We start from the raw sequence: 27438 nt of genomic DNA on the forward strand, positions 1-27438 counted from the left end.
AAAAGATGGAGAGAAATGGCTTTAAATGAACTGTATTTGCCTTCCATAACATTTAATAAAATTTTGTTTTTCATACTTAATTTGAAGTCATGAATATTTGTTCGTAAATGGCCCATAGGTCAAAGGTTATATATAATCAGCTAAAATTGTAAAAATGTGGCTCTATGCTTTGAGGACTGCTACAGTTAGAATATGCCCTGCCTCCCCTCAAAAAATCATGTGTTGCAATCTTAATTTCCAATATGGCAGTGGTGAAAGTAGAGAACAGTGGAAGATGCATAGGTCATGAGGGTTCACCCTTAGGAATGAATTAAGTCTTTTCTCATTAGAGTGAGTCAGTCCTCTGGGTATGGTTTTGTCATAAAAGCAAACTCTTACAAATGGGCTTGCTCTTTCTTCCTCTATGCCACCATAAAATGAAGCAGGATGGGAGCCCTGCCAGATGCCACTTCCTAGCCTCCTAGCCTCAAAATAAACTTCTGTTCTTTGTAAGTTATCCATAATCAATATTCTTTCATAGCAACAGAAAATGAACTAAGACAATGGCATTTGTTTTATTCAAAGGATCCTGATGGATTAGAATTTGACGTAGTAGGAGAAAATGATTATTATGGAATTACCTCTTTCCCTGACTTCAAGATTCCATCTTATCCTGAGTATGTATAAATATTTGTTAATAAAGTTTTGTGTTTTTTTGTAAAAAAGTGTATCTGGAACTTTTGCTTGTGAGCAGATAAGCAGTCAAGTGGAGTCATATAGGCTTAGCAAAGGGTAGATATGCAAAATCTTTTAAAGTCTTTTAATCTTTTGAAGTTATGCTCAGTTGCTTGCATAAAAAAAAAAAGTCCCTGCCCAGCACATTAGTAGTCCCAGCTACTTTGGAAGCTGAAGCAGGAGATTGCTTGAGACCAGGAATTTTGGGCCAGCTTGGGCAACAAACTGCCCCTTCCATACCCCCCCCCAAAATATTTCCCCAACCCTCTCATCCATTCTCTTTACATATAGAAATTAAAGTTGGAAACAGGCAAAAGGTGTTCCAATTGGTCTTACTCCTTCTTCTTTTTTCCCCCATCAAAACCAACAATTCCTCCTTCTGAGGGAATCTAATATGCTGTGTAAAAGGCTGGTGTGGTCTCATTCCTTGCTGTGAGTGTTATAAAATAAAATCTTTTTCCTCCTCCTCCTCCTCCTCCCCTACCTCTTCCTTCCTCTATTTTGCCTCATGTGAAAGCATTTTAAGAACATGTTTAAACAGGGTTCTATGTAACACATTTAGTGAATAAGTTCCTAGTACATAGAAATCATAATAGGAGTGAGAGATGCAAAATAGAAACAAAGAATCCATAATTCCTTTCAAGGATTTTAGAGCAGGATGTATAAGACAAAAGTACCTAAAGGTGGCTATGATATAATTTTAAAACCAAATCTTTTTACGGTCATTTTTCCTCTGCCCCGGAGAGAGGAGCTTTCAGTTCATTCTACTAGTACTTTTTTTTTTTTCTAAAAATGTGGGACAGAATTGGGATAGTCAGATAATTTGGATAGTCTAAAAATAGCATGAAAATTCCACAAGCTTGATAGTGCAGGATTGAACTATCCTTTCCCACTATCACCATTTCTCTGACTTTGTCTTGTGCCACTTCTCCAATGGCAGATCATGGATCAGCCACGGGAGTCTATCACAATCAGTACCTTCTTGACTCAGTTCCTATGCACCTCTTTTCTGCTCTGCTTAGAATGTGCCCACCAGGGGAAATGCTGCCTTTGCAAAAAGGCTATTCCTGATGGAGATCCAATGTAGCCTCCACTTTCTTTTCTCTCCATCTCTGCATCTTGTGTATTTTCTTTGTGACACCTTAATGTCATAATTACTTATTGATTAATTTGCTTACCTTTTTATTCCCCCAGTAGATCATAAATTCAATGAGGGCTGGGGGCTTTGTCTGTAATGTCCATTGCTATTTATCACCACTTTGACATAATGCGTATTTGGAGAGTACACTTTCAATTAATGATAATAACAGTAATAATGTTAACATAATAACAATGGAGAGATTGAGCTATTTAGATGTTAATTATTTTTCCATTAATATAAATTATTTCAAATAAGAATATCTTAAATTTCCAAACTTATATATTAGAGATTTGTGAGGCAAAAGGAAAATAACTTTGGATTAGGGGGTAAAGGTAATAAACATATGAGTAATGTTAATAACATATTATCATTCATTGATTACATAACCAATCTTTAAGGTAGGTTTTACTTTTCTTATTTCACAAAAACCACTTGCTTTAGTCAAAACTACTGGTAAATGGAAAAGTAAAAATTTGAACTTGCGTGAACATTAACTCTAATGAGATCACTCCTCTTCTATCTTGTTCGTTTTCTATCTTCAGTACTTAATTGAATGATAGGAACAAAAATTTTGGATGAAGGTTATTAAACAGGTCATTTTCCTTTTTAAACAAACCATACTTTTTTCTTCAACCACAGCTTCACTTATGTTAGGGATGGAATTTATCTTTCATATTGTCTTGTTTCTAGAAACATTATTATGGACTTTCTTGTGTATTGTGGTTTTTAGTATTTTTTTTACCATAACCTCTAGGATTAAGTAAATTCTTAAGATATCACCAATTTCTCAGCAGTAATGTTTATATTAATAAAAATAACAATATATAAAAAAGTACTATCCTAATAATGTTCAATTATGTCAGTTTATTACCTAAAAATCTGTCCCAAATAAAATCCTTACTTAGGCTACTTATATCGAAATATATTCTAATAAATTTAAGCCACAAGTTAACAAATTTAAAATAGGAATTTATTAGATTTCCTCTGGGTGAATTAAAAATATTTTATGACATCTGTAACTTTAAATATTTTACTTCCACAGATATGGTGTGTGGACAGTTAAAGCTAGCTATAAGGAAGACTTTTCAACAACTGGAACCACGTACTTTGAGATCAAACCCCATGGTAATTTCTGACAATTATGTTTACCTATAAAAAGTTGGTGTTTGGCAATAATTATTTTCACTAATGTTTCTAATGCAAATCACTTCCACATGGAGAGGAGGCAACCTGCTGGTATGGTTGGAAGTACTAGTGAGGAGTGGGAGGTGGTGGTGGTGGAAGTTTGAATGCTTAAATTCTAGTTCCAGCTGCCATATGCTAACCTTGAGCAAGTAACCAACCTCTGTGGACTTGTGTTCCTTGTCAGAGACTGGAAGAGATCTAGTCCCCTGAAGAGCTTGACTTGTTAAGGTCCTCTCTAGAATTATGGTTTCAGGAGAAATAATGAGACATGAAGTTTGTTGAACCTACTGAGACAAATAAATGATTCACTTAAGTCTTATAATCAGTGACAGAACAAAGACTATTGGGTTTCTTTATGCCTAGGTCCAATGCTATTTTTTCTGGCTCACAAATCCCTAATGTTAATTTGAAAATTTAAGATATTCTTACTTTTAAATTAACCATATGAATGGACTAATAATTAATCTATAGCTTAATGTAACCATTTTTTGAAGTATTTTACCACAGTATCTGTATGCTCTGTAACCAAATTTACCTTCTGATTGAAGCTTGTGTGTGTGTGTGTGTGTGTGTGTGATAAAGTCTTGCTACATGCCCGCAGGCTGGCCTTGAACTAGTTGTGCAGTCCAGATTGGCCTCAGATTCCAGAGATCCTCTTGCTCCAATCTCCTGAGTCCTGGGATAACAGGCATGCACCACCACATCAGGCTTAAGGCCATATTTTGTTCCCTCAGGAGATTCATAATAATAGGGAGAAGAATAAATACTTAACACATATTTTAACAAATAACAAGGGAAAGAGTGGCAAAATTTTGTTATAACAAAACTCAACCTTAAAGATAATAGGTTCCTGTAATATGTAATTTTACCAACCTCCCTTCTTCCAGATGCTTTTGTGACTTTCCCTATACATTCACAGTTTGTCCACCTATTCTTCCTAGTAGCCGCCCTCATCAGTTCATTACCAGATTCCCTCCTGGGCTGCTGCAAAAGCCTCCTTTTTGGTGTCTCTGCTGCCAACCTCTCTCTCTTGTGTTAGCCAAAATTTTCTTGATATACAAATCTCATACTATTTCACTATTGGAAAGTCCCCAATAGCTCTGATAATGAGAATTAAAATCTTCGTTTTTGAACTGGTCCCCACATGGCTCCCCTTCAGCCTTACTTTATTTACTCTTCAGCTCTCTTGCTTGCAGCAATGGTGGCTTTGCACATGATAGTCTCTCTGCCTCAGTACTTTTCTCTTTATCCTCCCTCAACCAACACTTACTGAGGTCTCGTGTTAAAAGCCACTTACTCATAGGACTTCCTTGAGTTCTCTTTCCTGGGTAGGATCTGCTGTACTTCCGGATATCAGTGTTCATCACTGTAGATTAGATGTTTATCTATGTATTTATTTACTTATGTCTGTCTTCTCTTTTGATTGTGAACTCATTGGGGACAGAGTTTGTGTCTGTCTTGTTCACTGGTGTAGCCTCTTTGTTAGGCTCATGCATGCTACACAGTAAGCAGATATCCAGTAGAAGGAAGAAATAATTCCCTGTGCCTCATATCCTGGAGAAAGCACACCTGCCTTGGTCTTCAATTGTGTAGGAACACAGTCCAGAGCAACAAAATCACTTAGTTCTTTTACTTTTAGCCTTCACCATCTAGAAAACACATAGCCATATCTGAAATCATCTGTCTCACTTCCTCTGTGTTTCTGTCTTTGTTTGTCCTCAATATCAGGCTCATCCAATCACCTAGTTTTCTATTAACTATAGTGTAAGTTATTAGAATCCATGCCCCTCACAGTCTGAGTTAGTATGAAGAGAACATAGTTCCATTTCAACAGACTGAATTGTTTTCTCTTGGACTATCAGGATACCAAAGAAATAGGGAAAAAACACAGCTTCTTTTTTGTCTTAATTTTTACTTTTGCCTTAGTGTTCTTTTTTATACCTAATTGTATTTCTCTCTCTCTCTCTCTCTCTCTCTCTCTCTCTCTCTTTTTTACTAGCATTAGGGATATCCTGACTAGGACACTGGATAGGTTTTATCTATTAGACTAAAAAGGGAAATGCTAAGTAAGCCAGAATTTTCTTTCCTCATCGATTTAGTGAACACTCACTGAACATATATTGTGTCTAAGATATATGAGAAGAGTAAAAAAGGAAGAAAAAAATAGAGAATGGTCTTTTTTTTGTTTCTAAGGAGCCCATATTCTAGAGGAAAGAATAAGTGCTATAATAAAAATATAAGCCAAGTGCTGTTGGTACATCAAGGTTGGGTTGACTCTACTGGAGTAGAAAGTCTCAGAGAGGATGATGATGATGATGATGATGATGATGATGATGATGATGATGAGGTGGATAGTGTGTTGATGCTACAGCTTGTCCAACTATACCAGAGAAAAATGGCTGTTTGCTGTGTTTTAAAGGCTACTCTAATTTAAATGGTAATATTGCCTCTTTGTTTCTATTTTCAGTCTTGCCACATTTTTTTGTTTCAATAGAACCAGAAAGTAATTTCATTGGTTACAAGAACTTTAAGAATTTTGAAATTACTATAAAAGCAAGGTGAGAATGTTATTTATTCTCCTACTAACTAGCTAAATTGAGTGCCAACTCTCCTTGTTGGTGGTTGCCCTAAGTGAGATCTGTGATTCATTAGCAAGTCTGCCATGAATCTCCCCACTGATATCAGAATCATAGAAGAAGTAGTGTTGGCTGGAGCTGCATTTTTTGATCTCCCCGAGATGAGCTCTTTCATCTGCTACATACTAATAAAAAATCCATATTCTAGATTTTATTGTGGTTTTATGAGGATGAAATATAACGGTGAATGGAAGTATATCAAGTGCTTTAAGTAATTTTAAATAATTACATTTTATCTGAATTTTATTATAACCATGAGAACAAAACAGTTTCATGATATTGTTTGTCAGGTATTTTCACAATCAAGTAGTCACTGAAGCTCAAGTTTTTGTCTTTTTCGGAATAAGACAAGATAATGGGAAAGAAATGATGCAAAAAGCAAAGCAAAGCACAAAGGTAAGGTTTTAAGACATGTCTGCTCAGACCTAAGAATGATTTAAGGATGAAAAGTTATTCAAAACTCCCTAGTCCAGTCCTTCATTCTCTATAGGTGCGAAGTTGAAGGTTAAATTTCTCGGTTTCCCATTACTTTTCGAGTAAAGGCAACTTTCCTTGGCTTCAGTCTCTCCTGCCAGCTGATCATGCGCCATTTTCCTGCTGCCCTGCCTGTTGTTCTCAAACTTAGTAGTTTCCCAGCCTCCAGGTATTTATTCTTCCCTTCTGTACCCTCCTTCCTCTTCTTTTCTCAATTCCTTCTTACTCTAAGTGTCTATATCAACACCCTTTCTCACCGTAATTCTTCTGAAATAGGTTCACTGTCCCAGCTTCTTATCCCTTTAGGCCCAAGCCTGTCATTTTAGAGCTTGTTTCACACTTTCCTACAGTGGTTCTCAATGAGAGGTGACTTTTACCGCCGAAGGGACCTTTGACAATCTCTTGAGTCATTTGTGGTTGTCACAACAAAGAGTATGCTGCTGAGACTTGGTGGGGAAAGACATGAGTGGTACCAAACTCCTACAGTGTACGGAGCACCCCCACATAGCAAAGAGTTATCCTGTTCAAAATGTGAATAATTTTTGACTTGTGTTGTTATGAAATATTTCTAAGGGGAGGAAATAAAGAATTGCTGTAAGTATACAGATGAGGGGTATGTTAATTAGCTTGATGGTAGTAATCATTTCACAACATATATGTATCTCAAAATATGTAAATGTATTTTTTATTTGTCAGTTATACTCAATAAAAAGACAAATGTTAATAATTCTAAAGGTGAAAAACTCTTCTTTACTGGAATGCTTTATTTTTAAATTCTTCAGGTCTAACTTATTCCCACTGTATGCCCTGAGACAGAATATTTTCTTGCAAAGATTAGGCACTTTAGAAATACTTGTGCAATTATTTGTTCAGGTTAAGGCCTAGTGATTATGGGAATTAAGATTAGAGCCCTGGTCCCCTCTTTTTTTTTGGTACAGGGGATCGAACTCCGGACCTTGTGCTTGCAAGGCAGGCGGTGGAACCATTGAACTAAATCCCTGCCCCGCCTTTCTTTATTCAGTATTTTTTACTTTATACCATAGAAGGGCCAGGGATTTAGCTCAGTGGCACTGCGCCTGCCTGGCAAGGGCAAGGTCCTGAGTTGGATCCCTCGTACAAATAAAAAGAATGAAAAATAATACATTATACCATAGATGATATGGGTTCATATCGTGTTTGTTTACTTTTGCATATTTATGTATTTTACATCATCAACTATATAGCCCTTACTTTTTAAAAAGACAGACTCATATATTCAAGATATAACTAAATTTTTGTTTGTTTTGCAGTACTGAGGATCAAACCCAGGGTCTCATAAGTGCTAGGCAAGTGTTCTAACAATGAGCTACTTCCCCAGCTGAACATTTCTTTAAAATGCAAGATTCTAAGATAGACACTAAGATTCAAAGCTAAATCATGGCTGAGGATGTCAATCAGTGATAGAGCTTGTAGTTATCATGGGCTAGGCCTTGGGTTCAATCCCTAGCACGAGAGAGAGAGAGAGAGAGAGAGAGAGAGAGAGAGAGAGAGAGGAGGAGGAGGAGGAGGAGGAGGGGAAGGGAAGGGAGGGGAGGGGAGAGGAGAGAAAAGGAAAGAAAAGAGGCAAAGCAAGCTAAGTACAACAAAAATGCCTGGCCTCAACTAAAACACTAAAATAATTTCAGAGTAAAAGATAAGGCAAAAATTGTTTTTTCAGTTGTAGGATCAAACCCAGGGTTTTATATATGCTAGGCGAGTGCTCTACCACCAAGGCACATCACCAGGGAAAAGCTATTTCTAATAATTAAATAATATGATGTCCCTTAACTTCTGTCCCTTTACTCCCTGTATGTCATTAAATTAGTGTTTAAATTTATAAACAGTAAAGCACAAATTAAATAAAAAATCCAACAAACTCTTAGTTGAGGTCGAAAGTAGCGTGAGAGCCACGCAAAGATGGGTGATGCCTGAAGGACTGGAAGAAGCCTCTTTGGCAGTGGGTACCAGGGCCCTGTTGGACCACGTGATGCTCAAGACTCTTCTACATCTTTAATTCTATACAAATAAATTAGAAAACAACATCTTGGGCTTCATTGTGGACTCGTCAGACACTTCACTGGTGATGCTAAATCAGTCCTCTGACATTTGCCCTCAATTTGGAGGCTAGTCAAAGAGGATATTGTTAGTTCTTCCTTGTAAGTTCTTCTCTAAAGTAACTCTTCCATTTTCCCTTTTAAAAAGCTGATAAATGGAATTGCTCAAGTCACATTTGATTCTGAAACGGCAATTAAAGAACTGTCATATAACAGTCTAGAAGATTTAAATGATAAGTACCTTTATATTGCTGTAACAGTTGTAGAGGCTACAGGTAAGTTGTGTGTGTGTATGTGTGTGTGTGTGTTTAACTTTCTTTGGGGAAATATTTAGACAGCATATCAAGGGAGTAAATGAGTTCTACAGTTTCTTCAAATTTTATTTTCTTTTATAGTTAAATTTTACTTTTTTATAACATTAAAAACTTGGGTTAGAGCAGAGCTCTACCGGTATGTAGTCATTGAGTAGCACAGGGACCCTATTATCTCAATGGCAAAAATGGGATGACACTGCCCAGTTGACCTCCTAAGCGTCTCTACAGCCATCTGCCTGGAACATCTGTCACCCTGGTGTTCTCACTTGGAGAGAACCAAAATCAAAATAAGATTATGTATGTAAAAATGTTTGATATAGTACCATGCAAATATATGATTGTCCTATCGTCCTTCTGGTCTCCTTATCTGTGCTGTGATAGAGTTCAATAAGATGCTTCTTGGTTTTTTTGTTTTGTTACTGGGGATCAAACTCAGGACCTTGTGCTTGCAAGGCAGGCGGTGGTGCCACTGAGCTAAATCCCCAGCCCTAACGAGTTGCTTCTTAATGCCCTTTTTAGATATAAAATTCAGGAATTCTATCTAAAATTAGAAGTAATAGTATTTTCCTAAAATGAGTACAGTAAAAGTAGCATTTATCTCATAGGGTTATGGTGAATGTTTGCAAAACACTTAAACAGCACCTATGCCCAAGCACGGTGGCACACACAAGTAATCTCAGCTACTCAAGAGGCTAAGTCGGGAGGACAGCAAGTTCAAGGCCAGCTTGGGCAACTTAGCAAGACCCTGTATTAAAATAGAATTGAAAAATACTGGGCAATGTAGCTAAGTGGTAAAGCACTTGCCTAACATGTGCAAGGCTCTCATTCAGTCTCAAGTTATGGGGGAAACAAACAAACATACTGTCACCAAAAAAGTGCCATATAAGTGTTACACTTTCTCTTTTTTCTCTTCCTGTTCGGAGCACTTATTGCTCCTCTTCCTTCTCTTTTTTGTAAAGGTCCACCTATTACTTCCTTAGCATGCTTATCATCTTGTCTAGAGCTCTGATTTCTACTCCAGTAGCTTTTATTTTTGGTACCAGGGATGGAACTCAGGACCTTGCACTTGTGAGGCAGGCGTGGTACTACTGAGCAAAATCTCTGGCCCTCCAATGATTTTTAATAGTTGTTAATTACTGTTGCATATCAGATCAGAATTGTGTTACTTCTAATATGTCTTGATTACTGTTATTCATACTTTCTTTGTGTTACTTCTAACATGTCTTGATTACTGTTATTCATATTTTCAGGTTTATACTGAACATTCAACTAACCTTGAATAAATAATTTAACTACACTGAGCTCATATTTTGTGTGTGTGCAAAATAAGAGTTAGATTCCCAAGAGTAATTCCTAAGGCCTCTTTCACCATTTAAATTTTTTTCTTCTATGATAGCTGAAGAACTGAGTTAATTACTCAATCATTGAACACCTTGCATATAGCAGATGCCCAGTGGTTTTTGGAGAATGTTGCCCTAGCTATTGTTTTTAACATTATCTTAATGTTTCTTTCTAATTTTTGTTGTTCTGAAACTTATCTCAAGTACTGTAAATTCAGTTTAAGCAATATTTATGAGATATTTGAAGACTATTGCTGAACACACAGGCTTACAAATATGAATGATGTATAATTCCAACACTAGTGCGGCTTATAAATGAGCATCTGATGTAAGACGGTAAAGAACTTAGTTACAAGAAAGAACTCTATGTGTGCTGTAAGCAATGAATTTAATGCTATTGGGCTTCAGAGGAAAGCAGCAATGATGTCATGAAGATGATCAGTCCTGGCAGAAGTAGGGTTTGAAGACGGGAATGGTACATAGAATGAAGCAGGGCTTCCTCTACAGACAAAAGGGAGAACAATGAAGGCTGGTCTTTGAGAATAGAAGGTCCTTTAGTTTTGCTGCAGTATAAGATTATGTGTAGGGAGTGCTAGTAATACTGGGAAGAAGTTTGAGGATACTAGAGCTTCATATGTTATTCTTAATGTATAACTTAGTTTTTAGCCATTGAATGACAATACTGTGATTTCTCCAGTGGGCCCTTGGGGCTCTTTCGACATCAAGCTCTTTTTCTGATTCTTTTCCATTTCTCTCTATATCCCTGTGATCTAACTGTGCACACTTGTAAGGCTGTCTCTGGCCTACCTGTTTCCTCTTCTTACTCCCTTGAACATATTCAACTGAAACTCAGGCCACTGCTGTAAAGAAGTGTCCCTCGTCATCTGTTGTCAGTTCACAGGTATAGCTCTACTTCTACAAGGGTGTCTCTACACAGAGGCTTTGGAAACTCCCAAGGTGCAAATTCCTCTTTGTACTTTCCCCTCAACCAAGAACCATGATCTACATACTGTTGGAAAATGAGTGAGTGCAGGAAGGAGGTGATTGAATGAGTGAGTCTGTGGAACATAGTGACAACATAGGTAACCCTTCAGATCATTAGACTTCTAAAAATGTTAACATGATGTTTGCTGTTTCCTTAGGTGGGTTTTCTGAAGAAGCAGAAGTACCTGGCATCAAATACATCCTCTCCCCCTACACACTGAATTTGTTTGCTACTCCTCTTTTTCTGAAACCCGGGATTCCATATTCCATCAAGGTAGATGGGGCCATGGCGAACCCTGGGTATTCACCTGGCTATTCACACATCCTTTTCTGTGTATGGAAAACATGGTGGCTCAAATGGGAGAAAGGTGCTGGAGAGGCACATCACAGAGGGAACTCATAGCCTTCCTGCAGATGCAGGCAGGCGTGGCAAATTATGGGCCAGCTGCAATCTCAGGAGTGATTTCTAGTTCTAGAGCACAAGCTAGTTTTTAGTAAGTTAGCTTTGTGTTAGGCATTCCCTGAATATCCATTGTATTACATTATGTGTAAACAAAATTCCATAAGCCCATAATGAAAAAACTGCTAACATTTAAAATTATTTCAAGGCAAGTTCTCAGGCTTAAACTAGAGCTATGACTCCTTAAAAATAGACCCCTTTTTCTCACCACTTTTTTTTTTTGGTACTGGGGATCAAATTCAGGACCTTGTGCTTGTGAGGCAGGTGCGGTGCCACTGAGCTAAATCCCCGGCCCTTTTCTTACCACTTTTTAAACCTCTGATGTGCTTCTCTGTATGTATGTATTTCTGTGTTTTCCACTTTGTCTCTGTAGTCTCTATGCAGATTTCTGGTCTCTTTATCTTTCTGTTTTGCTTTCCATTTTTTCCTTTTTTGGTACCAGGGATCAAACCCAGGACTTTGTGCTTGGGAGGCAGGCTTAGCATCACTGAGCTAAATCCCCAGCCTATCTTTTCTATTTTGACTTTCTCTATTTCTGACTTTCTTTTCTGTCTTTTTGTTTCTTTATTACTCTTTGATTTTTCTCTTCTTCCTCTACATTTTCTTTCTTAAATGCTGATAGTATAGATTCAAATATTCCTTTAATTTTTATGTATTATTATTTTAAATATTTTTAAATAAATTATTACATTTTATAATACTTACAAAACAGGACTTTCTATTCCCTGCCCTTAATTTTGAAAGCCAAGAGCATAATTTTTTCATTTTTTGAAAAATGTGTTACTTTAAAAAATTAAGTGTATAGTTAACCCTCTATAATCTATGGTTTCTGTATCCATGGTTTCAGCCACTCATGGATTGAATATGTACAGATTTTTTTCTTGTCATTATTTCCTAAACAATACAGTATAACAAATATTTATATAACATTTACATTGTATTAAGTGTAAGTAATCTAGAGATGAGGGAGAATATGAGTAGGTTATGTGCAAATGCTATACAGTTTTCTATAAGGGACACAAACATCCTTAGATGCTATATAATTTTACATGAGGGACATGAACATCCTTAGATTTGGGCATTTGTGGTGTGTCTTAAAGCCAATCTCCCTGGATACTGAGGGATGACTATATAATTAAAATGTGTGATTTATTACTTACAATGTTGCTGGCTTATTGGAAAAAATATTTACTAAGCCTCAAACAAGCTTTGAATATGCTTGTAGTTTCTTACACACACACACACACACACACACACACATATATATACACACATACAATGTATGTAATCATATATTATATATAGTGATATATAATATATAACGAATATATAAAATATGACATATAGAACAAATTTAAACATCATATATATATATATATATATATATAACTTTTTTTTTCTGTACTGGGTATCAAACTCAGGATTTTGCACTTGCCAGGCAGGCATGGTGCCACCTGGCTACATCCCCAGCCTACAACAAACATCACATATTTTATATCACATATAAAAGCAACTTATCTGTGGAATTTATGTGTTATATATAATTATATATATGTACTGGTGGTAGAAGTTCAGAAAGAAAATTTATCTATTTAATGTTTCTCAAACCCAAAAGAATCATTCCTAAAAGTGATTGCTCCATTTTCTCTTTTATCTCACTCTAATGCAATTAAAGAAATACAGAAATTAGACAGTAGACAATCTTGTCACACTTATTTGGCTTAAAGAATATTTACATTCTGAGTCTGGTTGATCAGGGAATTCATTTAAGAATGATTAAATAAAATGGAATCATTCTATGACCTGAGAACTCTGTTCACATTACTGAATTAAACATAATTAATTTATACTTTGGTGGAGAAAAGGAAAACTATTTCAGAGCTGGTGCTTTGAAAGATGTGATGAATTGTTGAAATGGACTTGAATTGTTCTATCAAACAGGTGCAGGTTAAGGATTCATTTGACCAATTGGTAGGAGGGGTCCCAGTCATCCTGAATGCACAAACAGTAGATGTAAACCAAGAGACATCTGACTTGGAACCAAGAAAAAGTGTAACAAGTCTCAGTAATGGAGTGGCTTCGTTTTTGGTTTATCTCCCATCTAGAGTGATGGCACTGGAATTTTCGGTGAGTTAAATTTTCCTGCTGTAGTTCTAAGATGATGTTCCTTTTTTTTTTTTTTTTTTTGGCAGTACTGAGAATTGGAACCAGGGCCTTTGCAGTGAGCTGCATCCCTAGCCCCTTTTAAAAATTTTGAGACAGAGTCAGGCTAAGTTGTCCAGGTTGGGCTCAAACTTGTAATCTTTCTGCACCAGCCCCAGAGTACTAGGATCACCAGAGTGCACCCCCATGCCCAGCTTGATATATACATTTTGTCGTATAATTTGAATAGTGTGCAGAGCAGATGTGGCAGATTTATATGAGTTCAGTGAACACAATGTGTATTAAGGCAAATGAGTACCAGAGACAATCTGCTAATCTGTTGAATGGTCCTAGAGGAAGGTTAATCCATCCATTTTTATTTGAGAATTAACTATGTATTTTCTCTTACACCAATAAGACTATATTAGAATCTGGAAGGTTCAGAATATAAGCACATACAGTGGCGAACATCAGTTGTAGAAATATCATTCCCCTATAGGGAACAGGGAAGGGGATGTTGCCAGAACCCCTCCAGTAGATCCTGGCCTCCTGTGAGCCACTACAGCACAAGGCAAAGAATAAAGATGGGAAATGAAACTTAGGTAGAAGCTAGGTCTTGGGATCTGGTCAATGCTGGTGATGGCAGCAAAGACAAAGCCCCCCCAAGTGCATCCAGTATTTATTGAATACAGTTGTGGGAAGAACTAGGGAGCCAGGTATGTTTTGATGGTATCTAGTGAAATACTGCTGAACACCTGGCATGATGGTGCTAGGCAGGGCTGTCAGGGAGTAAGCACTGTTTATCTTGCTTCGATAGAACAAACTGGTACTGGGACTGGGTGCAATTAGCAAGCAACCCATTGGGTCAGTGAGAAGCCATAATTCAGGGGAAAGGGTTTTATTTGGGGTCACAATGACCTCATCTGCATGTAACTCAGCAGAGCCCTGCCACTTCACAGACCAGGGCCTAAGTTTCTGTGGCAGCCATTGGGAGAGGTGCTAAACTCACCCAGTCTGCCATCTGACATACCCATTTGAGTCACATAGAGCTTCAGTCTGACTCCTGATAGAAAACAATTATAGCTGAATTATGGAAAGCAAAAAGCAAGTACCAGTCATAGCCCCCTAGTACAGGGCAGGGTTATTTGTTACATCCCTCCACACTTTTTATCTTTTTTTCAGGACCATAAAAGGGTCAAATGTGGAAGCCTACATTCCTTAAAGAGAGTACAAACTATTCTCTATTAGAGTTTACTTAATCATCTGCTCTCCCAGCACACAGTTCCCAATCTCAAATAAAATACAAGTAAGTTGACAATGCAGGTCAACAACAGCACCATGTATATATTCACTATCATCTATTGAGCACTTACTAAGTGCTAAGTATTAAGACATTGTGCCAAGAGCCTTATGAAGAACATATTTAATGCAATATGAGGTATAAAACATTATCTTTGTCATTTTTGTGGCTGAGGAAAGTGAGGTTTCTAACCTCTCTTTGATTAAATAACTTATTCAAAATTAATAAGGAGTGGCATTGGAATGCAAAACAATACACATTTGACATCAAACCTTGAGTTGGTAACCTTTCTGCTATCTGTAGACAGATATTGGTGCCATGTTATCATATCTGCCCCACTCTGTGTTTATAAGCACTCTTCTGTGTCACCACTTCACAATGAAACTGGGCCGGATCGTCTCTGTGATGTTCATTCGTGACTCCTTTCGCTTCAAGAGTTAGAGCTAACCCCTCACCTCTTCATTTCTTCTGCCTCTATTCCTGTATCCCATCCCTAAGAAAGAGAACTCCCAGCTTACCATATTATTTAGGAAGAGTGTCAGCATTTGTCTCTGCAACATTCTTCTCTCTTCATTTCATCAGACTTTTTGACCATGTCCCTTAATTCCATCATTATTTTCCAAAGTTATTTTGTAAAGTTGCTTAATACCCCAGCTGTCAAAACTAGAGTAATGGAAGGTGGTCTTTTGTTGTTGTTGTTGTCTTTAGCATTTAATAATTGTGAAATTTAGAAATTTATAATGCAAATATTTAAAGGGTATACTTTATAAAAAGTATTACTCATGATCTATGTATGTTTTTGAAACTTTCCTTTTCAGGTCAAAACCAATGTCACAGACCTTCCAGAAGAAAACCAAGCTGGCAAACATTATCGAGCCATCCCCTACTCATCTGTCAGCCAAAGTTATCTTTCTATTGATTGGACTGAAAACTCTAAAGCTTTGCTTGTGGGAGAATATCTGAATATCACTTTCGCTGCCAAAAGTCCATATAGTCACAAAATAACTCATTATAATTATTTTGTAAGTACAGTAATGATACATTTACATCTTTTTCCCCCACCTGGAATATTTTTCCCTTGCTTACAGAGGAGCATTCAACCATTCCTTACATTTGTATTTACAAAGTGCTTTCAAGAAAATCATTTAATTTGAATCTCAGCTTTTCAAAAACCCTTGAGATAGGGCATGATAAGCCAGAGATTATCTGCCTGCATCTAGTTCAAACATGTGCATTTCACTGGCACAAAGGGTTAGGGGGTAAATCCTGCTCTAAAGAATTGTTGCATCATACCTGTTTCATTGCTAGGTCGCAGCATCCCTCTTATATCACTGCTATTAAACAGGAAGCAGATCAATCAAACCTGTTGTTAAAACCTAGGAGAGAATGAAGAAAATGTCGAGCTTTCTGACAGTAGCTAAAAAATGAAATGAATTATTCCGATACCCTAGCCAAACCAGAGGGTAATTCAATATTTTTTCAACATTTTTGAAGAAGAAAACGAGGATTATAGAAAAATATTGACTGATGAGAAAAACTATGTACATTACCAAAACCATGTATGCAATGTTCCTTGCTGAGGACAATTTAAGGGGCCTTTGAAGATGTTTTTGCTTTGTGTAATTTTTTTTTAAATTTTAAGCCTCAATTTAGAATCTAATCCGTGGCTTTAAAACTTAACCCCCAAACAAGATACACTCCACTTACTCAGTTTTTCTTTCTAATCAACAAAACAGAGGAGATTTTAGTGATGGCATATAATTTGAAACACATGTAAGTACAAATTTTAGCTGTACAATTTCTTAGGTATGTGATTTTGAACTAAAATCAGTATGATGCTTAGTTAGTTCCTGAGCCTCTGTTTCTTTAATGGAGGTAATAGTTCCATCCCACTGGTATACTGTGAGAATTAAAGGAATTAAATAAATGTTAAAGTTCCTGGGACATACTAGGAATATACATATGTGTTACTTTATTTGTCTTTAACATAGCTTTTTACTCTAGTGCCAAGCTCCATCCTGAACCACAATCTTGTTTATGTACTTCTTGTTGCTTCAACTGTTTATTTTTAGATTTTATCCAAGGGCAAAATCATACAATTTGGCACAAAGGAGAAAATTCCAGGTTCATCTTATGAAAGTATAAATATTCAAGTGACCCAGAATATGGTTCCTTCAGCCCGACTCCTGGTCTATTATATCATCACAGGAGAGACAGCAGAATTAGTATCTGATTCAATTGTGTTCAATATTGGAGGAAAGAACTGGACCCAGTTGCAGGTGAGACAGAAATCACACATCACAACAGTGTCCTTCTAAATGAAGGAGGCCATCAGAGCATCTGCCTCTGGACAGTTTTGTCTCATACAAAAGATCTTTTCTTTTTCAAATGGCCTTTAAAGTTCATGTGTTGCCAGATGCAGATGCCTGTTGTATTCTCCAAGTTTCTCTCTGAATGTGATTTTGTTTTGTTGTTATTGTTGTTTTATGGTTTTAGGAATCGAACCCAGGGACTTGTGCTTGTTAGGCAAGTGCTCTACACTGAGCTACACCACTAGCTCAAACTGTGTTCCTTGATGTGGCTACTCATTCACCTATGACTACCCATAGGTGGCACTAACAGCAGTCGACAGAACAGCTAAGAACAATCAAACAAGAGTCAAAAAGCCCACGCAGAGAGTTAAATCATGCTGTTCAGTAGTTACAACAGGGTGGATGGTTCAATGCAATGCTTCACAAAGTGTGGCCACCAGGACAAGTTGTGAGCAAATAATTAAGGGAACACTTGCCTGCTTTTCTATAAAAAACAGTATGGTGGTTTTAGGAAAGTAACCCATCTGTGTTAGTTCCCAAAGCACGTCAATCTTTTTCGTTTTTCAAAATGTAGATTTAAGTCCTTTGAAAACATATGACCATGGGAACACATTAAGGAAAGTAAATTTACCATCAGTTGGGAGACTTTGAGGATCTGGGGCAGGGTGGTGGTGGCAGTTATAGAAGCATAAAAAAGGACTGGATGGGAAATTTGGGGATTTGTTTGAACTCTCATTAAAACCTGTAGTACAGGGCTGGGGATTTAGTTCAGTGGTTCCACCACCTGCCTCGCAAGCACAAGGACCCGAGTTCAATCCCCAGTACCACCAAAAAAAAAAAAAAAATCTGTAGTACAGAAAAATTTTGAAACTACTCAATTCTCTGTGTTCCCATTTATTTTCACTACATTCAGCTATTATTTTCTAGGCTCAAATTTCTTTGAATAAGGAAGAATTAATTGAGAAATTGTGACACTAAATACATTTAGGAGGATAAGGGGTATAGTTTAGTGCTACAGCAACTCCATGAGGACCTAGATTTAATCCTTTGTACCACCTAGGTTTGATATTTAGGATCAAAATTAAAACTTGAATCAGCCTGATCTATAAGTACTCCCTAATTTAGAACCCACAACCCTTCGTTAAAGGCACAAGAGATTGTGTTTTTATTTTTTTCTTAGCAACTTAAAAATTATTTCCCTCCTTTTCATTTACTTTATTCATTCATCCATTCATTTATTTTAGACATTATCTTGCCTGTAGCATATACTAAAACTATGGGTCAGTTTTCCCAAATATCACCAAAGCCATTTGCTTAAAATTCAGTTCTTGATTTAATTTTGACGAGATAAGTATTTATAAATACAGAAGGATAAACTTCGGTCAGTTGACAAATGAATGCCCTGTGTACATCACAGGTTTGTTATAACTATGTAATGACTAGTACCTTTAGTCCTTTGGAGTGATGACTTACATATCTGAATAGGTTCAACATTTTACCTTTCTGGACAGTTGTTTCATGCTTTAGAGAAGAGTGACCTGGGCTGTGGGGCAGGTGGTGGCCGTGACAGCGCTGATGTATTCCATCGAGCTGGACTCACCTTCATCACCAACGCAAATGTAGATGACTCCCAAGAAAATGGTAATACACTTAGCATCTTTATCACTGAAATTTATATTGATAATTTGCTTGGCAGACCCTACTTCTGTACCTCTTCCAGAATATTCTCTACACTGATTTTAGAATTCCATGACTTTGTAACTCCCTGGTACCAAGGTTTCATTTGCCTTTAGGATAAAGTACTAATTCTTCAGTGCAGTGCTCACAGCCTTCCATCATCTTCTTCCTGGCTCTTTCCAACCATTTCTCATCCTGTTCTTTAACTTGTGTTTAAACCCAAGTGTTCTTTAACTTGTGTTTACAAACCCAAGTGTAGTTCTTGAATGAGACCATGCTCTTTTTTACATGTTTGGGCCTTTACTCATGGAGATTGCTTTCCACTTTATTAGCCTGGAGAAATTAGGATAAGAATCATCTCTTCTATTTAGGATCTTCCTTTTTTATAAAGAGAATACTGTGGGGAGTACTAACAATATAGTAACTACAATAGTAGCTATTATAAATAACATAGTAACGGTTCGTTTTTGTGCATTCTTATACTTGATTTTATGTCTTTACCCTCAGCGCTTGAACTCTTCAAAGGCAGAGATTGAATTTTGGTCATCTTCTTCCTATGCTTTTAAAGTTGTTCACAGTTATACTTGATGCTATGGTACTAATGCTTACATGTGTAAACTATACCTCAAAGAGAAATAGATTAACATAAATTTTGCTCACTCCAGATGGTCACTCACTCTAAATCAAAGGATCAAAAAGGTAACAGGATTCAAAACCATACTCAGATAAGATAAAACAAGTGAAAATAAATTTGCCCGACAACAACCTCTACTATGATAAAACAAGTCATATTATGACATGTGTGGATAATGCTTAATCTGAAGCAGAGTTTCAATGTGTATTTGTTGAATGAATGAATTATTAATGTTTTAAATTGGTTTTATGGGGCTACTTTTTAGAGTTTTATTCTCTCTCTCACTCTCTCTTTCTTTCTCTCTCTCCCCAGATGAACCTTGTAAAGAAATTCTCAGGCGAAAAAGAAATCTGAAAGAGAAAATAGACGAACAAGGTACTCCAAAGGTTTCATGTGATTGTTAAAAGGTTATGAGCATAGAAAATTACATTATATAATTTTTCCTATTTCAAAAGGAACAGGTGAAAATAAAGATATGTATGGAGATTTAGCTCAGCTCTCTCAGGAAGATTAAACCAAATAAACCCAGTAGTTCACTTGCCATAGCCTTAATCTGAGGTAAATAGGCTTTATTATTTCTGTCTCTAAAATCCAAAATATTAACCTTTGTCACAAATATTTCTTCTCTACAAACTTCACCTAAAATCATATTCTTCCATTTTAATTTGACAAGATCTTTGATTTGATTAACTTGAGGTATACTTAGAAATATTTATTCTATTTCATATATTTAACAATTAATAGCATTTCAGAGTATCCTTTGGAAAATAAATCTGATGGGAATTATTTAAATTATTGATAAATGACCATCTTATAGTAGAAAGAACACTTTTCTGGAAGTCAGTGGTCTGAGTTCAGCCAATAATCATGCTTATGTTAATACAATAGTTTATTCTATTTACATAAGAATTATTGTAATTCTAACCTTCATTATCTGTTCTAATGATATGAAAAGAGAAAGACTGGTTGATCTGAGCACTTACAATGATGGATGATACCACTAGTGATGGTCTGTAAACTATGTCATGTAAGATCTATCTGAAAATGTAGGATTTTAGCATAGAGAAGGAGATTTCTATATAGTAATGACAGGCATCCTCAAACACCCAAAAGACTTCTTTGATATTTAACTTATTTTATTTAAAGTGTGCTGAACTCAAAGTGCCAGTGCCAAAATTAATATTTAGCTTAGATGCAGAAAGCCCTTTACCATTTAGTGAACTGGAAGGGACTACCTGGTGAGATCACCTTCTCCTTATTCCTAGAGTAGTTCCAAGGAGAGGCTGGTCAGTCAATGAGTTATGGCTGTTGTAGGTATGGACATCATTTGTCAGTAGAAACCAAGTATCCCTCAGGATTCCTTCTAAGTTTGAGGTGTTATGATTCTATGCATAATCAAGGCATTGACTTGTATTATTACCATTCAGCTACTAAATACAAATATCCATTGCTGAGGAAATGTTGTTATGATGGAGCCCGTCATGACTATGAAAGCTGTGAGAAGCGAGCTGAACGTATTACTGTAGGCCCACGCTGTATCCAAGCTTTCAAGGAATGCTGTCTCCTCGCCAACCAGATTCGAGCTGAAGAAACTCATAAACACAGATATGTGGGAGGGCGACGTGAGTTTGACATTTTCCATCAGAATTCTGCCCACTATAAGGGGTGTGATGTGATTTTATGCTGTTAAGAAAGACAGTTTTCCTGCTTTAGTTAAAATTGAAATTAGAAAGATAATTTGTAAATGCTGCCTGGCAAGTGCAAGGTCCCTAGTTCGAGCCCCGTTACTAAAAAAAAAGAAAATTACACCTCAGCAATTTGTAAATGCCCATTAGAAAAATCTATTGTTCTTGGGAATTTGAAAAGGTGTTATACAAAGCAGAATATATAAGTTTGGAGTAAGACCCAGAATAACCTAAAACCAACTCATTCCGTAAACTTTTTTTTTTTTTTAAATTTTTTCCCCATTAACTTTATTGGTACATTTTAGGTATAAAATACAGTTACATTCATCTTTGGGATCTTGTACCATTACATGAGTCTCTTGGTTCTTATTTTTTTTCCCATTCCCTTGCCCTCCCTTCACCCCCTCCACCCTTCCCTATTTGCAAAGACCTTGTTTCCATTTTTTTCCTCTTCTCATATTTTTCCTTTCCCTTTTTTCCCTTCCCCCACCCCTCCCAATTCTCCTGCTCTTTTAGACCTTTTCTTCCTATTACACCATATCAGTTATACATTTTTTAAATTACAATATTAAGATCTAGGAGACATTACCACAGCTTTTACAGAATTTAAAAGGATATAGAAAGCATATTACAAAAATCTTTTTTGAAATAAATTTGACAACTTCTAAGAAGTAACTTAGAAGACAAATTAATGAAACTAACTCTGGAGGAAATATAAAATTTGAATAGCACCTATTAAAGAAAGTATATTCCTAGCTTGAAAACCTACCTATATGACAATAGCAGGCTCATAAACATTTTAACTGATAAATTATATCAAACATTTAAGGCAGAAAAAAGAAGGAACATTTCTCCCCTCATTTTAGGAAATCAACATTGTGCTAATCCTAAAACTGGATAAAGATAATAGAAGAAAAAAGTATGAACATAGATAGAAATTTGTTTAACAAAACAAACTCTTAGAAGTCAGATCTGGCAGCATGTAGATAGTGGTTTTATTATAGGGATGGCAGTGTTGGTTCAGCATTGGAAGATCCACCCCCAAAAGCAATCATTTTAACAAAGGAAAGGAGAAAGCCATATGATCCTGTCACTAGTTGGAGAAAAAGTATTGGACTAAATTCTACAGCTGTTCATGGTAAAAGCTATCAGGAGACTAGAAGTAGAACAGAACCTTCTCAGCAGATCAAAGACATGTACTCCATACTTCCAACAAAAACTCCTTCTATGAATGGAGACGATACAATGCTTTCTCTCTAAAGTGGGGAACAAGGGCATATATGCCTACTCTTCATCTGTCCATTAGACTTTGAAACATAGGTCTAAACTAAAATAGTCTGGCAATAAAATGACACAACTAGGATAGGATTGGCATGGCAGAAGCAAAATCTTTATATGTAGAGGAAATGATCATCTACAGAGAAAATACTACGATATCTCTAGGAGCCCCTAGAACTTGTACTTGAATTTAGCAGGATTAGAAAACACAAGATATATATAAAAATTCAGGTCTGTGTATACTTGCTATAAATGAAGAACTGGATATTGAAATTTTAAAGTTATGTAGGAGTACAAAGGACCCAGAAAAGCCAAAAACAAAAACAGTGTTGGAAGACGTTTAGCACCCAATTTTAAGACTTCTTTTAAAGCTACAGTAATCAAAGCAGTGTTGGTGTAAGGAAAGACATATAGATCATTTGAATAAAACAGAGAATCTAGGAATAGAACCACACATATATGGTCCACTGAGTTTTGAAAGATTATTTAACATTAGCATTTTATAGAATCTAAACTCAATTCAAGAGCCAAGGAAGAGATAGTGTCTTCAGCAAATGGTACCTGGTATCCATATATAAAAAATTAATCTCAACCCTTTTTTTCCATACATGAAAATAACTTGAAGGGATCTATGAACCTAAATAAGAAAGCCTAAAAGTATAAAACTTTAAGAAGAAATTATAAGGGAAAATATTTATGAATTCAGGGTAGGCAAGAACTACCTAGGATACAAAAAACATGATGTATAAAAGAAAAAAAATTGATAAATGAGACTCCATCAAACTTTAGAACTTTAAATGACATCATTAAAATGAAAAGTAGTCCTTAAAGAGACCATATTTACAATGCATATAACCTATGAGCAGAATATATAAAGAATTCTTAGAGCTCATTAATAGACAACCCAATTAAAATGTAGACATAAGAAGATGATAAATAGCCAGTATAGCACAAGGAATGGTGTGCAATTCTAGAATCAGAAAAATACTAATCAGTACAATAACAAGATTGACTTATACACTCATTAGGGAGATGAAGTCAGAAGTTTTAAAAGCCTTGTCATGACTTTTTTTGTTGTTGGATTCACCCCCTTTGTGTTTAATTTGTCACACCCAATGGATTCATTCTGCTGGGTTTCCTGGGGTTGTGATCCTCATTGTCTTTTCCTAGGATATTGTCTAAAATTTTTTGGAGTGCTGGTTTGGTATTCATGAAGTTCCTGAGGTGCTCTTTATCATGAAAGTATCTTCTTTCTCCATCAGTTTTGAAAGATAGTTTTGCAGGGTACATCAATCTGGGTTGGAGGCTGTTTTCCTTTAGGGCTTGAAATACATCACTCCAAGCTCTTCTTGCCTTGAGGGTTTGCATTGAGAAGTCTGCTGTGATTCTGATGGGCTTTCCTTTGTATGTGATTTGTTTCTTTTCTCTCACTGCTTGTAGAATTTTATTCTTCTGTTGAATTTCTGGAATCCTAACTATTATATGCCTATGTGTAGATTTTTTTTTGATTAAGGCTAGCTGGAGTCCTATATGCCTCACTTATCTGTATGTCAAGTTCTTTTCCTCTCCTTGGGAAGTTTTCTGCCATCACCTCTGTGAAGAGTTTTTTTAATGTCATCTGCACTCTCTCCTCTTTCTTCATTGACTCCAATCAGTCTTATGTTATTCTTCTTTGCATCATCTAGCAGCTGCTGGATTGATTTCTCATGTTCCCTTATAATTTTAAAGCAATTTTTATTTTCCTGGTCACTAATTGCAATCTTATCTTCTATATGTGAAATTGTATCCTCACATTGGTTCATTCTGCTGTGCAGACTTTCGATGGAGTTTTTAATCTCTTGGAAATCTGTTTGTGTCTGTTTTATGGATTCCATTTTTTCCTATGTTGGGATTCCATCATGTTCCTCAGATCCTCTATTTTTCTATCTGTGTCCTCTCTAGATTTATTAATCATGTCTTGCACCATGAGCAAAATCTTTGCTGTTATCTGAGTAATTATTTCTGATTTCATTTTTCCCAGATCCTCTTTTGTTGCCAGTTCAGAGAGTCCAGGTGGTTGAGTAGCAGAGTGTTCCATCTCATTTCCCTTTGGGGTTGCTGTAGGTGATCTTGAAGTCTGTTTTTGAGGCTTGTTTATGTGTCTTCTCATTTCCACGGGGCGGGGGGGGTGCTTCTGGCACCCACACAGCTCACCTTCTGTGCCCTAGGAGCTTGGGATGGCAGTGGGGGAGCTTCCTTCCGGGTGCTGAGACTGGCTGAGCTTCACTGCCCTAGGAGCCTGGGATGGAGGCCTCATTCTGTAAACTTGAATGATTACCCTCTCTGAACCTGAAATAAAGTTAAGGCTTGGATGAGATATCTCCAATATGCCTTTAAGTTCTAACATTCTAGGATTCTGTGTTATTACAACCATTGAAAATTCTGTTTATACCTACCCTGATGAAATACAGTGAAGACTAAATCTAATGTAAGGTTAAGTACTTATTTTAACAATTGAAATCTTATTTCACTTTAAGCTGCAATACAAATTCTCAGAATTTATAAAATTACCATCCATACATTTTCTGAACTTTTAGGATTTTCTTATTTATATACCACTTTAGGGAGCCCCCCCAAATAGTCAGATAACTGAGTTGTAAATGATAGTTAAAAGAGTAAATAATAGTTTAAAGGATATGTAGAGATACCCACATTTTTGAAGTAACATTCTTAGGTTTATTCATGGAAGGATTTCAAAAGTTTGAGAAACACTACTCCAAATAGCTAATACAGATTAACCTTTTCTATCAAGTGAATGTGTATGAGTCTTAATGATCCCAATGTCAAATATAAGCAGCAGGGACAAGAATATCATATGAAATTAGAAATAATAAATATTTCTTAAATGATTTTTCTGTTACTCAACTGACACAGTACTACTTAAGGATCAACTACTAAGAACCAACTACTTTGAGAAATATTTGTGGCAAATTTTAGATTCATGGCGACCTTTTCCTATCATTCCAAAAGCTCCAAGACCCCCAAGGTGATTCTGTACAACATGGCTCTTGGGCTGTCCCAGTGAAATGTTAAGAGAGTCATCTTAACAGATCTTTATGAAGGTGAAATTAAAAAGCATAAATATTGTTAATAATGCACCATTAAATAAATATTAATTTTTAGTATTAGCCTCCATAGATTAAGGTCCCTAAGGAACAGAGCATTAGAATCACTTAGTATTTTAAAGTTTTTAAAGTGTTTTCACATCTATCATTTCATCTGAATCCCATAAAACCACTGCGATAAAGGAAACAGTACAGGAATTATTTTTTCCAAATTAAGTAGGGAGTTTTAGAGTGACTAAATGATTTTCTGTGGTCATAGAAGGCACATCTAGGGCCATATTAAAATCACATCTTTCATTTTCTATTCTATGACTATTGTTACTTATAGTGTGATTTTTTCCAATTTTATTCAAAATTTAAATAAATTAATGCTTATTGAACAGCTAGTTATAAATAAATACCAGAAAAATTACAAATTATATTCCACAGAAAAATATACATCCTCATCTAATTATGTGAATCATGGTAACAAAGTTGCTGTACTATAAAAAGGTAGTGATCGATTTCCTCTAATATCTAATGCCATAATCAAGTAAATTCATAAGCCTGAATCTTTCACATAAGGCATTATTCTAGAATAAAGAACTCTGTTCTAAGCATTCAATAATCTGGATTCTAGCACAAGCTATGACTTTGTTTTGTTTCTTTGTTTTTTGGTACCGGGGATCGAAATCGGGTCTTTGCGCTTGCAAGGTAGACAGCAGAACCACTGAGCTAAATCCCCAGCCCCAAGTTATGACTTTGGATAAGAAACTTAAGCTCTCTGAGACTTTATTTGTAAAATAGGAGTGTTACACTATCAAAGTTGTTTTATTATAAGAAATAACCCCTCCAATGCCTTCTTAACAACATGGTTAAGAGGCTCAAATGAAATGTGAAAATGCTGAGACCAGCTCTTAGATACTATGGAACCTATGCAAAACAAGAACTGCCTGTGTCTAATTACTCTAGAGATTCCTAGGTTGCATCAGAATTTGGCATTTGGTCAATGAACAAATAACTTTAGAAGAAGAAATTCCATTTTTAAAAACCTTAGGCTTATAATCTTTTCTCTTCTACAAATCTAAACTTTTAAAAACTTATTGCCACCTTGAATAAGTTACTGATGAAATATTATTGCCTTTCAGACTGAGGACTCACTTGCAAAGATTTCATCTTCTTTCATAACCACAGCTGGAATATGCTCACTTTCATTTCCCACAAGACTTGACCTTTTGCAGATTACAGATATTTTCTATGCCTTCAGTTTTGCTGGAAACTAAAATAAAACTTGGTTAAGTATAATGATAAAGTCTTTCTTTGTGTAATTACAATTTATCAACCATCCTCATAAATGAGAACTAAATGGCTAAAATACTTTTACCAGAACAGTTCAACTGCCAACTCTTTATTGCTATGCCCCGTTTACTATCAGGCTTCAAGACTCCATAACACAGAAAAGAAGAGTATGTCCATGGTAATCTTCACTGACTACTACGAAGAGTGCTAGTGGACAGCTGAGGAAGACCTGGGGTATTCAACAGTACATACTGCCATCTATGACTGTCCTGCTCAAGAGATGTCCATAATTATTACATTAAGTTATCACAAAAAAGATTTCCTGTGCCAACAGGCTATGATAGGCCTTACAATGATACAAGTTTATGAACATAACTGTTTTAATCAAAATTTTTAAATTAATAAAATATTTGTCACCCATATTGACTTTTTTTTTCCAGTACCAGGGATTGAACTCAGGACCTTGTGCTTGCCAGGCAGGTGCAACACCACTGAAAAATTTTCATCAATGAAATATTACCTTATTTATGATTTAATTACCAATTTAATTCCTGGCCAATTTTCAATATTGTGAAAATACTTCCACAGGTCTCCATGCTCCTTTTATTGTTTGGGCTGAAATTATTTTCATCAGGATCAGTTATTTTTATATAAATTTTACAGTAAAAAGTTTATTAATTAGGGTTTTTGTTTCCATTTCATTTTTGT

The 27438-nt window shown here is 36.1% G+C and overlaps 1 protein-coding gene across 2 annotated transcripts in view; it reads left to right on the top strand.

The window, feature by feature from the left end:
• The window catches only part of LOC101710080 (complement C5-like), a 39792-nt gene extending 13056 nt beyond the window's left edge, over positions 1-26736 (top strand). Inside the window, exons 5-17 of one of the 2 annotated variants that reach the window (XM_004849462.2) lie at positions 565-656; positions 2898-2980; positions 5508-5598; positions 5967-6072; positions 8371-8497; positions 11019-11134; positions 13262-13447; positions 15581-15784; positions 16835-17041; positions 18586-18715; positions 19698-19760; positions 20813-21007; positions 26580-26736. In XM_004849462.2, the coding sequence (XP_004849519.2) occupies positions 565-656; positions 2898-2980; positions 5508-5598; positions 5967-6072; positions 8371-8497; positions 11019-11134; positions 13262-13447; positions 15581-15784; positions 16835-17041; positions 18586-18715; positions 19698-19760; positions 20813-21007; positions 26580-26584 (1605 nt within the window). In that variant the 3' untranslated portion in view covers positions 26585-26736. The remainder of the gene's footprint in view (positions 1-564; positions 657-2897; positions 2981-5507; positions 5599-5966; positions 6073-8370; positions 8498-11018; positions 11135-13261; positions 13448-15580; positions 15785-16834; positions 17042-18585; positions 18716-19697; positions 19761-20812; positions 21008-26579) is intronic. The other variant, XM_013073872.2, reaches the window with a different exon arrangement.
• Positions 26737-27438: the final 702 nt, after the last annotated feature.

This window comes from Heterocephalus glaber, unplaced genomic scaffold (assembly GCF_053883595.1).
Source record: "Heterocephalus glaber isolate CG9 unplaced genomic scaffold, H.glaber_assembly_v1.0 deba00001479, whole genome shotgun sequence".
NCBI lineage: Eukaryota > Metazoa > Chordata > Mammalia > Rodentia > Bathyergidae > Heterocephalus > Heterocephalus glaber.